This window comes from Petromyzon marinus, chromosome 68 (assembly GCF_048934315.1).
Source record: "Petromyzon marinus isolate PM22_M1 ecotype Great Lakes invasive population chromosome 68, UKy_Petmar_22M1.pri1.0, whole genome shotgun sequence".
Lineage (NCBI taxonomy): Eukaryota > Metazoa > Chordata > Hyperoartia > Petromyzontiformes > Petromyzontidae > Petromyzon > Petromyzon marinus.
Genome location: NC_133734.1, coordinates 6,974,040 through 6,987,356, shown reverse-complemented (window position 1 = coordinate 6,987,356; position 13,317 = coordinate 6,974,040). Strand labels below are relative to the sequence as shown.

The window sequence follows — 13,317 nt, the reverse complement described above, 5'->3', positions numbered from 1 at the left end:
ATACAATCAATGTGATCTTCAAAACTAAGGCTCATTAACAATGTCTTTTTGAAAGCCGTCGCGACGGGTTCAGCACCCACGCACCATCCCTCGACATATGGGCCGGGTTCATTAACATAATATATTCATACCCTGGTTCTTTAGGTAAAGTCACGTAGGTAAACAAAATAATAAATAAAAGAGTATGGATCATTGCAGTCACGAAAACTTCAAATCTAGAATAATATATTCACGTACGGAGCTGCTCATTGTGGGAGGGGAGTGGTATCGTACCTCACAAGTGACGTCATGTCACCTGCTGCCGCGTGACGTTGCGAGGTAACAGGAAGCTGCCACTCCGCCCGTGCACTGAAATTCGAGGTGAGAAATTCTCATCGCGGTGGTGGTTGTGGTGATTGTGGTTGTTGTGGTGGTTGTTGTTTACCGAGGTAGAGCCTCGCTCTTTCTCTCTCTCGTAGGGATGTCAATTGCGTAGCAGCGAGCATGAAAGCGATGTCCTGGTTGGAAATTTGCAACGCGGGGCCTTGCCTCCTGCCCTCGCCTGATCGCGTTTGCTTCAATTATCTCGCTTAATTTTAATTTGTCTTCACCTGGCTCGCCACTTTGTAACTTTGTTTTATTTTAAATATTCACACAATTTTTTTTTTACCAGGCCAAGCCCGCTTGAGCTGCTATACCGCTCTTGTTTTCAGAAGCGACCTGCCCACAACGACAACAACACCAGGTGAGGCTTGTCAACAGCGTGGCGGTGTTCACTCTAGACGCGTGGCGGTGTTCACTCTAGACGCGTGGTGGTGTTCACTCTAGACGCGTGGTGGTGTTCACTCTAGACGCGTGGCGGTGTTCACTCTATACAGGTGGAGGGGAAGCCGGTGGATCCGGAGAGACATCCACGCGACCACGGGGAGAGAGAGAGACGCAGCCTCGGCTGCGTTTATTGATCCTCAATTACTTGGTGGAGAGAGGAAGCCTTAATACTGAGCAGGTAAAGGTGGCCAGGCGTGTGTCTGGACACACCACCACCTGTGAACCATGCCAGTGTGTGACAGTGGCGGAGCCAGTGGGGGTGGGGTGGCACGTGCCCCCCCCCCCAATGATCCGATCGAAATCCTTAATTTCCATCGGATCATTGGGGTTTATTAGTAACTAGCTTCACTACCCGGCTTCGCACGGGACTTGGATTGTTGTCTTGGATTAATTTCATATTCCCTTATTTCACTGAAAAACCCTGGAAAAAATGTATGCTTTCAAGAATGAAAAAGCCGAAACAAATCAATTTAACTAAATCGGATGTTTTCACTCAAGGAAATTCAACCTTGACCCACTTCTACGTGAGGTCGATTTTGGCCACTCGGGAAGGGAATGACGTGGCAAGTTCAAAATAGTCGCGTTCACTTAGAAATTCCAGACAACATAAGCTGTAAAAATGTAATGACGCCAGAGTTCATACTTGGAGAGTTTTTGCTGCTTCACGCAAACAAATAGATGTAATTTCTGCTTCATATTTAAGATAGCAGTTGTACCCGTTCTTCGCACGGATATGTATTGACACTCCGAGAAGCCAATTGCTTCATCGACCAGGAGCGAAGCGCCACTTAAAATCTCCTGGCACGCCGTTAACAGCTCTAGAAGTACGGCGCGCGAAGAGCCATACGGTAGGGGTAAGCATTGCAGAGCGCTTAACTCAGGTGTGTTGTCGGTTGACGCCACTCACTTCATGGTCATTCCCCCCCTCCCCCCAAATACAAAAGTCTATTTTATACTTTTTGCATTGTGTACAGTATGGAACCTACCCACATGCCAAATTTCAAGTGTGTAGCATGTTGGGAAGTATGCTAAATATTTCGAACAGACACTATATGCAATAATGCATGTAGTTTTTTGCACGGAAAGTGAGCTGTGACGTCAAATCTGTGACGTGATCCTCGCATGTGGAAGCGTAACGCATTGTAGTGTAGTGGTTAGCGCGCCGCGCTGCAAACCCGGCGACCCGAGTTAGATTCCCGCTCATGGCCACCACCGGTGAAGATTATTTGAACCAATTCTGGGCCTCCCCTAGGTCGACTCAGCCTCAAACGAGTAACTGTTGTGATGTGAACATCGCCACTGGGGAGACATAGGTGGCCGGGTGTAGTGAATCTAAGTCCCGGGCGAAGCCGGTTAGTACAGCTAGTATAAAGATAAATCGGAATTTTGCAACCCCCCCCCCACTGCCACCGTGTGGCATATTATTACGTGCCAGGGACTCTTATGAGATGATAGGACAACAGTCCGAGTCCATAATTGGCAATAAGTAACGGCAAACCAATTACAAGCGACTCACAGAATTGTGCGCAGTTGCGTATACAGTACACGACTTCCCTGAAGGCAAACACCTTCAGCGAGCGCGATGCCGATCACACGCGTCGAATACAAAGCAAGGGACAAGCCCTTACTTACATCTCCTTACTAACAACTCCTCTATCATTTTTCATTGCTGGAGGGGTTGCCCCCCCCTACCTGAAAATCTTGGCTCCGCCTCTGAGTGTGTGACAGTGTCAAGTTTGTATTTGTAGTAAAGTCTATCAACTCTATCTTGATTTGAAGCTTTCGTGACTGCAGGAATCCATACTCTTTGGTTATTTCGGTAGTCACGTAGGTAGAAAATAAAATAAAAAACGTTTCGGGTGCAATGCAAGCGCATCCCACCTGATGATGGGCGCTTGTGTTGCGCCTGAACCGTTGTGAGTTATTTTATTTTATACCTTCGTGACTTTACCGAAAGAACCAAAGATTATCTGTTATCTCTATTTACCACGGAGGTGAAATCTAAAGAGTAGTTCATTTTTGTTTTTCTCTGGAACTCTTTGTAAACTGAAGTCAGATCTGTTCATCCCAGCATTCAAGGAAATCTGAGCCTGGCTTCACACCTCTAAGTTGCGATTGAACATTAATTTATGCATTTATGCATAACACAAAGAGTATTATTTTCAACGCCCTTTGCTATGTCAGCTGAATTTAGCTTTTATAAATATTCCTTTTTTAGCCAGACAGCCGAAATTGTGTGCTCAGAGTTTTGGGTTTACATTCATTTTGAAGATACTAGCGCTTCCAGGCATATTTGTGACAATTTGCCCTCTCATTGTGTGCAATCACAGCCCGTGTGATGAATTTGGGAAACTTTTCAGTACATCATGAATATATTAATAAGTATAGAAGTGTAAGTCACGTGTGACTGTGTATCTATGTATTCCTCTGTGCCTCGATACTGACGTGCAGATGGTGTGGATATAATTTTTTTTCTGTCTGCAGCTGTCACTTCCTCTGCAGAATTGGTCTGATGGAGCAAAGGCACTCGGCGCAGCTCGGTGCAAAAAGGCAACATTGGGACCAGCGTGCAAACAGCATGGATCATACTGGAAATTTGACACAGCACCAGAGAACTCACACAGGGGAGAAACTTTTTAAGTGCATTGTGTGTGACAAGGCATTTTCATGGCCATCAGCTCTTCAGGCCCACCAGAGAACACACACAGGAGAGAAACCTTTCAAGTGCACTGTGTGTGACAAGGCATTTTCATGGCCATCAGCTCTTCAGGCCCACCAGAGAACACACACAGGAGAGAAACCTTTCAAGTGCACTGTGTGTGACAAGGCATTTGCATTGCCATCAGCTCTTCAAGCCCACCAGAGAACACATACAGGAGAGAAACCTTTCAAGTGCACTGTGTGTGACAAGGCATTTTCTTGGCCATCAGCTCTTCAGGCCCACCAGAGAACACACACAGGAGAAAAACCTTTCAAGTGCACTGTGTGTGACAAGGCATTTGCATTGCCATCAGCTCTTCAAGCACACCAGAGAACACATACAGGAGAGAAACCTTTCAAGTGCACTGTGTGTAACAAGGCATTTGCACGGCCATCAGTTCTTCAGGCCCACCAAGGAACACACATGGGAGAGAAACCCTTCAAGTGCAGTGTGTGTGGGAAGGCATTTTCAAAGTCAACTGTTCTTAAAAAACACCAGAGAACACACACAGGAGAGAAACCCTTCAAGTGCACTCTGTGCGGTATGGCGTTTTCAGATTCATACAATCTTGTAATACACCAGAGAACTCACACAGGAGAGAAACCCTTCAAGTGCAGTGTGTGTGGGAAGCCATTTGCACATTCATCTGCTCTTGTAATACACCAGCGAACACACACGGGCGAGAAACCCTTCAAGTGCAGTGTGTGTGGAAAGGCATTTGCACATTCATCTCATCTTGTAGCACACCAGAGAACACACACGGGAGAGAAACCCTTCATGTGCACTGTGTGTGGGAAGGCAGTTGCACATTCATCTTCTCTTATAGCACACCAAAGAACACACACGGGAGAGAAACCGTTCATGTGCAGTGTGTGTGGGAAGGCATTTGCACATGCATCTCCTTTTGCAGCACACCAGAGAACACACACGGGAGAGAAACCCTTCAAGTGCAGTGTGTGTGGGAAGGCGTTTGCACATTCATCTCCTCTTGTAGCACACCAGAGAACACACACGGGAGAGAAACCCTTCAGGTGCATTCCGTGCGGGAAGACTTTTACACTTTCATCAAATCTTCATGCCCACCATAGAACACAGAAGCATCAGAAGATCCACAAGGAGTGGAATCTGAAATCAGCTTGTGAAAGTCAAACTGCCGCAATGAGCCCATCCCTCATTAAACAAGAACCGGAAGAAAATTCCAGCTTGGACACTTTTAAAGGTATCGAGGTGAAATATGAAGAAGTGAAGGTGAAATGTGAAGAAGTGATGGTGAAGAGCGAGGAAGTGAAGGTAAAATGTGAAGATGAAGATTCGACTCCAAATTCGGACCTTAACATCGATGGAGGCAACGTGAAGCAGGAGGTGAATTCTGACTGCGAGGCAGAGCGAGGCAACTCCCAGCAGTTTGTGGAAGTGGAGGTGTGGGTGGACTTCCTCCGAGACAATACAAAGTCAAATGGAGACCCGGTAGATGTGTAAGCTTGAGACGATGTCGCTCCAATAGATGCACCTTTGTCACAGGTCTTGAATGACAAGAATGTGAAGTTGAACACTCAATTCCTAGGTTCAACCTGCAGGGTAAGAGCGGCCAGTCTTTGTGGACCTGTGGGTTGGGTAGATCTCTAACCAGGAGCGAGAGCCAATTCGCTCCCAAGAATTCACTATGTTATCATAATTGCACGTGGACAAGAGCCTGTCAGCAGGGGGCGATGATTGATTGTTGTCAGCTCAGTTATGTCATTTGTAGGTAATGTTTAGAACTTGCTAAATTTTGACCGAGACGCCAGCATGCAATGGCCTCGTTTTGGATGACGCAATAATACATTGTACGTACACTGTTAAGCAGACAGTGCATACTTTTTTTAAATAGCTTGTTAAGTTAGTGAATTCCTGCAGTCACGAAAGCTGCAAAGCAAGATTGAACTGCCTCTACGGGGAGGGTTTCCACACATCTGTTAGAGCTTTTAACAGACTGTGAAACAAGAAGGCTCACATGATCGAGTCTGACCTTTCTGAAGAGATGCCACGACAACAAGGTAATACCGATCGCTTTTACTCACACTTGACATTAATAGATGAAATGTCCACATCTGATTGGAACCTTGTAGACAACATGATTGCCTGATGACGGACGCTTGTGTTGTATTCGAAACGTCGTGATATATTTTATTTCTACCTACGTGACTTTACCGAAAGAACCAAAGAGTATAGCTTCTTGTTAATACGATGTAACCTGATGCAGTATATTTCAATGCAGTAATTTTTTTTCATATGCCTGTCAATAATTTATAATTAATACGTGTCTGATTGTGTGTGTACATGTAACATTTTGTCTATAAAGGTCAAACATTGAATAAGTGATGTTCGGACAAAGTGTGTGTTTTGGAAGTCATCTGTACAGATAACTCAGATGAGACCTGTTGTATTTTTTTGTGTTTTCAGCAAGCGTCTGCCTCTGGAGCAACTCATTGTCTTTGAAATGGGGAGCACACTCGGATAATTAATTCAGTTACAAGGCATACCACTTAAAAGTTACACGTATAGGAGATATATTCTCTACAACACGAATTATAATTCTGTATTATGTGTTGACGTAGATTTTGTCGAACGAGGACTAGAAATGCTCCTTGCTGATTAACGTCTGGATGTCCGTAACCATGGGTTGAAGCAAGCTCGACTGCTGTTGAGACGCTGTCCACCAATAAGGGTCCACAGGTGGCTTGCACTGAATCAATGATGCACTCCCAAAAGGCTGTGCTAGTTATAGTTTGTGTAAAACATTCCTTTGTTTCGTGGAGAGATCGATAAATGAAAGATGTCATGTCTGCTGATCTGCTTCATTGCAGGGAGGTAATTTTAAGAGTGCATTTGAAATGGATTTTTACTACAGATTTGTATTCAGTGACAAGGCAGAACACATTTAGTAGATACATTCTCCACAACAACACTCATTATAATTTTGCATGACTTCTTTTATGTTGGCGAACTAGGACAGGAAATGGTCCTTGCTGATTAACTTCTGGATGTTCACATCCATGGGTTGAAGTAAGCCGGATCCCCTGCGGCCCCTCCGAATAACCATTTACAGCCTTGGGCCAGGAAAGTTATGAAAAAAATTGCACACAAACGACGCATTCACGCAAGCACCCGATGCTCCGTTTTGAAGTTTTAAAATGAAACAACTTTGAATAGTATTGTTTCGAATTAGATAATTGTATTTCTTCATTAAAAGCTTATAATTTTACATCTGAAAGACTACATTCATAATACATTTCGCGTGAATTTTCTCTCGTCATTAAGTAGATGGCCTTGCTGGGGTTTCGGTTCGATGCGGACTTTCACCTGTTTGGGATTGCGGGATCGAGATAAGGCGACACTGAGCTGGCCGTGCCAGAAGACCGCCGTCTGCGATTGATTCCAACGTAATCGAACGTCTGTCCCTGCGCCTCCATCGTTTGTGCAGCGCCCCCTGCATGAAAACAACGGAAAGTGCAGTAGATAGATGAAGTTGTGCGCTTGTAACACATTCCTGCGGAGGGAGCTGGTAGGAACGTTGGATTCCTCAGTCAATGGCCAGGGTCAACGGCGGCGTGGTGTATTCCACAAATGTGCCCGACTGAGGGTGGGCACAAGCTGGCGTGAGTAGGTTAAACGTTGAGTTTTATAAGGGCACCACGGGGTGACCAGCCCCTCCCCACCCAGCCAGCCCCACCCCTCCACCACCCAGCCCCTTCCTCCCCACCCAGCCCCTCCCCACTCCTCGCCACCCAGCCCCACCCCTCCCATTTTTGGATGCACGAACGGACGGACGGACAATCCCCTATGGGCTGGTGTAACCAGGAGGTTCCTACCAGTATAAGAGTATAGCCAGTGGGTTTTCAAAGTACCTTCTTCTTACAGAAATCAATTTCGAGTGAGCCCACCGCATTAAAACTGCTCGGCTGAGCGGGGCGAGCCACGGGGGGGGGGGGGGGGGGGGGGCGGAGAGAGTGGCACCTCCGTGGAGAGCACGGAACCAGGGCGATGGTGGCACTGGCGGCGCGGGCTGGCACGGGCACGTCCAGCACCCTTGCCTTCATTTACAATGCGGATGTCACGGCGCCCACCCCCTGGCAAACGGCGCGGGGGGGGGGGGCAGCTTATCTATGTCACGTGTCATAGCTCACGTGACTGTTTCTGCCGCGACAATGTCTGGATGTTTTTGCCTGAGGACGACCGCTTGTGTTGCGATTGAAACGTAATTTATTTATTTTATTTTTTCTATTTACATGACTTTACCGAGAAAAACAAAGAGTATGAAAGACGTCTTGGCTGCTGATCTGTTTCATATGTGTGTAAATCGATATCCCACTGCTTACACGTACACACCACAGTGACATTAATAGAAATAAGAACGTCTTCCGGGGATGGGCAAAGAGCGAGGAAGCTCTTTCACACGGTAGGACCAACACCTCGGCCGTGGCAGATCATTGTTATAATTCAGTAGGCTCACATGACATTGACTTTTCCAAGATAGGTTCTTTGTAAGCCATCTGGCTACCATGAGAGATTCGTTATTGAGGCTATCCACATATACAAGCACAGAGACAATTTCAACCGAGAAGATGGATTCTGGCTTAGCAATCATTGGAAAGATTTGATAAACCATTTCAGGTCTTAATTGATTGTTCACGCTTACAGTGGCTTTCAGACAGCATCATTAATTTTTCGTTTCCCCCTTCAGAACATAGATGGACTAGTCCTTCTAAATAAACTGCCAAATCGCTGCGCATGGCGCTGACGTTTTTTATAAATAAATACACCGTTTAAAAATAAATAAATTGATGCAAACCGACACACCTGATGGCGACCGTTTGTGTTATGGTCGAAACGTGAGAATTTTTCTTGTTTTATATATTTTATTATTTTATTGTTTCCCTTCAACGTGACTTTACGGAAAGAGCTAAGAATAAGGATTCATACTGTTTTTTTAAAATAAAATCACGTAGGTAAAAAAATCACCAGGTAAAAAATCAGTAAAATAAATGAAATTCAATAAAATATATGAAAACTAGATTTAGTTGTTTCCATTAATTTTTTTATCGAAAAAACCAAACAGTACGAGTTACGTTTGTTCGATTCAACATCTCTCTCTCTCTGCCTGTCTCTCTTCGCCTTTGTGTGTCTCTCTGCCTGTGTCTCTGTCTATGTCGTCTCTCTCTGCCTGTGTCTGTGTTCCTCTTGTCTGTGTCTGTCCGCCTGTCTTGTCTGTCTGTGTGTGTATCAGCGTCTGTCCAACCGTGGTCAACGACTGTCAGTAGCAGCAGGCGCCCGTTCAACTCCTACGGCTACACGCCACTCAAACTTGCTCCCAACACAAAGACAAAGATCTCCTGTATAGCCTGGGACAGAATGTTGTGGCAAGTGCTGTTAGTGAGCACCTAACACAAGATTTTTTGTATAGCCTTAACAGACTAGGGGCAAGTGCTGTTAGCGAGCACCTATTAAGGGTGGAACGGCACACGACGGGGTGGGTGCCCAGCACCACGCCCGGCCGCCTTTGTCTCCCTAGTGGCGATGTTTACACACCGCACCGGGTACTCTTTTGAGGCTGAGTCGACGTAGGGGAGGCTCAGGACCGGTTCAGAAAATCGTCACTGGTTAAGGCCACGAGCGGGAATTGAACTCGGCTGGTCGGGTGCGGAGCGCAGCGCTCACCACAACACTGCCGCTCTCTGACGTCACCGCTCAGCATGACCTCATTGGCGTCAAACGCCAGGGGGAGGTGTGCCTCTCTAGTGACATCATGTCACCAAGCTATTCGCCCTACCCCAACCACAGAGCTCTTGAGCGTGACGTCACCTCCGCTTGGCCGCTGCCGATATCTGTTCCAGTGCAATCCTTATTTGGACCAAGCCACGCCCCGTGACTGGCGGCTCATTAACATAATGTCTTAGTGAAAGCCGTCGCGACGGGTTCAGCACCCACGCACCATCCCTCGACATGTGGGCCGGGTTCATTAACATAATATATTCATACTCTGGTTCTTTAGGTAAAGTCACGTAGGTTAAAAAAATAATAAGTTAAAATATTTTTTTGCCTACGTGACTTTACCTAAAGAACCAAAGAGTATGGATCATTGCAGTCACGAAAACTTCAAATCTAGAATAATTTATTCACGTACGGAGCCGCTCATTGTGGGAGGGGAGTGGTATAGTACCTTACAAGTGATGTCATGTCACCTGCTACCGCGTGACGTTGCGAGGTAACAGGAAGCTGCCACTCCGCCCGTGCACTGAAATCCGAGGTGAGAAATTCTCATCGCGGTGGTGGTTATGGTCATTGTGGTTGTTGTGGTGGTGGTTGTTGTTTACCGAGGTAGAGCCTCGCTCTTTCTCTCTCTCGTAGGGATGTCAATTGAGTAGCAGCAAGCATGGAAGCGATGTCCCGGTTGGAAATTTACAACGCGGGGCCTTGCCTCCTGCCCTCGCCTGATCGCCTTTGCTTCAATTATCTCGCCTAATTTAAATTTGTATTCACCTGGCTCGCCACTTTGTAACTTTTTTTACTTTAAATATTCACACAATTTTTATTTCATTTTTTTACCAGGCCAAGCCCGCTTGAGCTGCGATACCGCTCTTGTTTTCAGAAGCGACCTGCCCACAACACCAGGTGAGGCTTATTCTTGGTTCTTTCGGTAAAGTCACTAGGTGAGGCTTATTCTTGGTTCTTTCGGTAAAGTCACGTAGAAGGTAAACAATAAAATAATAATATAAAACAATACAATTCTCACGACGTTTCGACTGCAACACAAGCAATCATCAGGTGTGAAAACCACAACAAGAAAATTTGAAAAAAGTGGCGGTTATTTTTTAACGTTAGCACCACGGAGAGCGATTTGACAGTTTGTGCAGATGGACGAGTCCATCTATGTTCGGAAAAGAGGAGGGGGGATACGAACAATAATGGATGCGGTCTGAAAGGATTTTCATAGTTTTCATAATTTCATTTATTTGGTATATCCCTGTGAGCCATTCGGCTCTTGAATCGGGTGCAACCGCAACAAACAAAAACATGAACAAGAAAACATCTTAAAGTGACTTTGTGCATGTGCAAACAGAAAATCCAGGAAAAAACATCAAAATATTCCTGAAATAACACCGTACACCAACGCTGTGTGCAAAAATCCCAGTGGGATGCAAGTTAAACAACAAGAAAACTTAGATTAAGGCCATCAGTCTAACTCCGTACTACAATAAACAAAAACATGGCCAAACCAAAAAACTTTTAGAAATCACCAAAATAAAGCCATAAATGCAATGTAACAGTGATCATAGGAACTGTGACCGATTTTTTTACAATAAACTACAAAATAACATGTAACACCAAACCCTAGAGCCACAGCTGGCTGCATGAGTCACTCCACAAACAACAGGAGCATCAGTCGGAGTATCACATTTTTCAATGCACCTTTAAGATCAGCACACTAAATCAAAATACAGATAATACTTTGCAGCGGTCATCCGGAGCGAAACATTTTATTTTATTTTAGGCCACTGAATAGCAGTGGCAGCTAGGGGTGTACAACTCTGCTAGAGCAGTTTTGAGTGAAGATCTCATAGGTAGTGATTCAAGTTGCAGTTTATTGGCAATAGCATTCCAGACCCTGGGGGCATCAATAGCAAAGGCCCTTCCTCCGGTTTTTGTACGGCAATAGGGAATGTGAAGCTGGTAGATGAGCGAAGACCTGAGGTCAAATTTGTTCTTTGAAACAGAGAGGAGATCCAGCAGGTAGTCTGCGGATTTTTTGTAAGTACATCATGAATAAATAAGATCTGGTGTACAAGCCGTCGAACATTAAGTGATGTTAAGTTTGACCCAATGTAGAGATCACAGTGGGGAGTCCTATATGGGCAGTTCAATGCAAATGTTAAGGCCGGGTGATAGATGGAATCAAGCTTCTTCAGTACAGTACTTGGGGCTGATTTATACACGATATCACAGTATTTCGATTTAAAGCTTTCGTGACTGCAAGGATTCATCTTCTTTGGTTCTTTCGGTAAAGTCACGTAGAAGGTAAACAATAAAATAATAATATAAAACAATACAATTCTCACGACGTTTCGACTGCAACACAAGCAATCATCAGGTGTGAAAACCACAACAAGAAAATTTGAAAAAAGTGGCGGTTATTTTTTAACGTTAGCACCACGGAGAGCGATTTGACAGTTTGTTCAGATGGACGAGTCCATATATGTTCGGAAAAGAGGAGGGGAGAGACGAACAATAATGGATGCGGTCTGAAAGCATTTTCATAGTTTTCATAATTTCATTTATTTGGTATATCCTTGTGAGCCATTCGGCTCTTGAATCGGGTGCAACCGCAACAAACAAAAAACAAAAACATGAACAAGAAAACATCTTAAAGTGACTTTGTGCATGTGCAAACAGAAAATCCAGGAAAAAAACATCAAAATATTCCTGAAATAACACCGTACACCACCGATGTGTGCAAAAATCCCAGTGGGATGCAAGTCAAACAACAACAAGAAAACTTAGATTAAGGCCATCAGTCTAACTCCGTACTACAATAAACAAAAACATGGCCAAACAAAAAACTTTTAGAAATCACCAAAATAAAGCCATAAATGCAATGTAACAGTGATCATAGGAACTGTGACCAAATTTTTTACAATAAACCAACCGGCTACCATGAGAGATTCGTTCATGAGGCCATTCACATATACAAGCACAGAGACAATTTCAACCGAGAAGATGGATTCTGGCTTAGTAACCATTGGAAAGATGTTTTAAACCATTTCCATTCTTAATTAATTGTATTTTACGATGACCTTCAGACCGCAGCTCTTTCGCTGGCATTGACTCTTAATACCTCTCACACCACGGTTAATGGTATGGTTTACAACATGGAGTATAACAGCGCCTCGCAGCTGTCTCTCTCCCCCTCCTCTGTTCCGACCATGAATGAACTCGTCCGTCTGAATGGGGCCCGTAGCTATCCGTGTTGCTAAAGTTGAGGGTAAGAATCCACCAATTTTTTCGCCATATAGCATTGTGATATATAACGACTTATTGTTGGTAGCTTAGCTGATTGGAGAATATATAGAGTTGATAACATTGAGGTAATTTACATTTTAGTTTTGTATTGGTTCACTATATAGTATTCATTATATATTGTAGTGTATACCCAGTTACTGTGAATAGCTCAGATGTGTAGGCCTTGACTTCAACATAGCCATTTCTGTGACCAGTCACAAGCTAATCACTCAGTTATTTCAATGCTAAATTCGCCTAGTTATTTCAATGCTAAATTCTCCTGTTTGATTTGTACTAGGTGCCTCTGTAATGTGTATGCTCTGACTTTAACATAGCTATTTCTGTGACCAGTTACAAGCTAATCACTCAGCTATTTCAATGCTAAATTCTATGCTAATTCCTTTGCCAAGGGGTGCCTCTGCGGATGTGTATGCTTTAACTTAGCTATTTCAATGCTAAATTCTATGCTAATTCCTTTGTCAAGGGGGCCTCTGCGGATGTGTATGGTTTAAATTTCGATTTAAAGCTTTCGTGACTGCAATGATTCATCTTCTTTGGTTCTTTCGGTAAAGTCACGTAGAATGATCACGGCCGTGATCTGAACGTGGCTCTTTCACTCCAGCGCTGTCCTACCAGACAGTCTCGTCCCTTCACCTGATGAAGGCTGCTTGTGTTGTGGCCGAAACGTCGTGAGAATATTATTGTGTTATTTTATTTTATCAATTTATTATCTTATTCTCATTCTACGTGACTTTACCGAAAGAACCAAAGAA

General features: G+C 44.5%; 2 protein-coding genes across 2 annotated transcripts in view; both read left to right on the top strand.

The window, feature by feature from the left end:
• Positions 1–384: 384 nt before the first annotated feature.
• On the top strand, positions 385–6,752 carry LOC142906640 (uncharacterized). The gene is made up of 3 exons (XM_076054873.1): positions 385–428; positions 653–724; positions 3,292–6,752. The coding sequence occupies exon 3, from the start codon at positions 3,320–3,322 to the stop codon at positions 4,985–4,987; it is 1,668 nt and encodes a 555-aa protein (XP_075910988.1). The 5' UTR covers positions 385–428; positions 653–724; positions 3,292–3,319; the 3' UTR covers positions 4,988–6,752.
• A 2,912-nt stretch (positions 6,753–9,664) lies between these two features.
• LOC142906642 (uncharacterized) overlaps positions 9,665–13,317 on the top strand; it is a 29,866-nt gene continuing 26,213 nt past the window's right edge. Inside the window, exons 1-2 of the mRNA XM_076054882.1 lie at positions 9,665–9,794; positions 10,097–10,159. The gene's annotated coding sequence lies outside the window, so the exon portion shown is untranslated. The remainder of the gene's footprint in view (positions 9,795–10,096; positions 10,160–13,317) is intronic.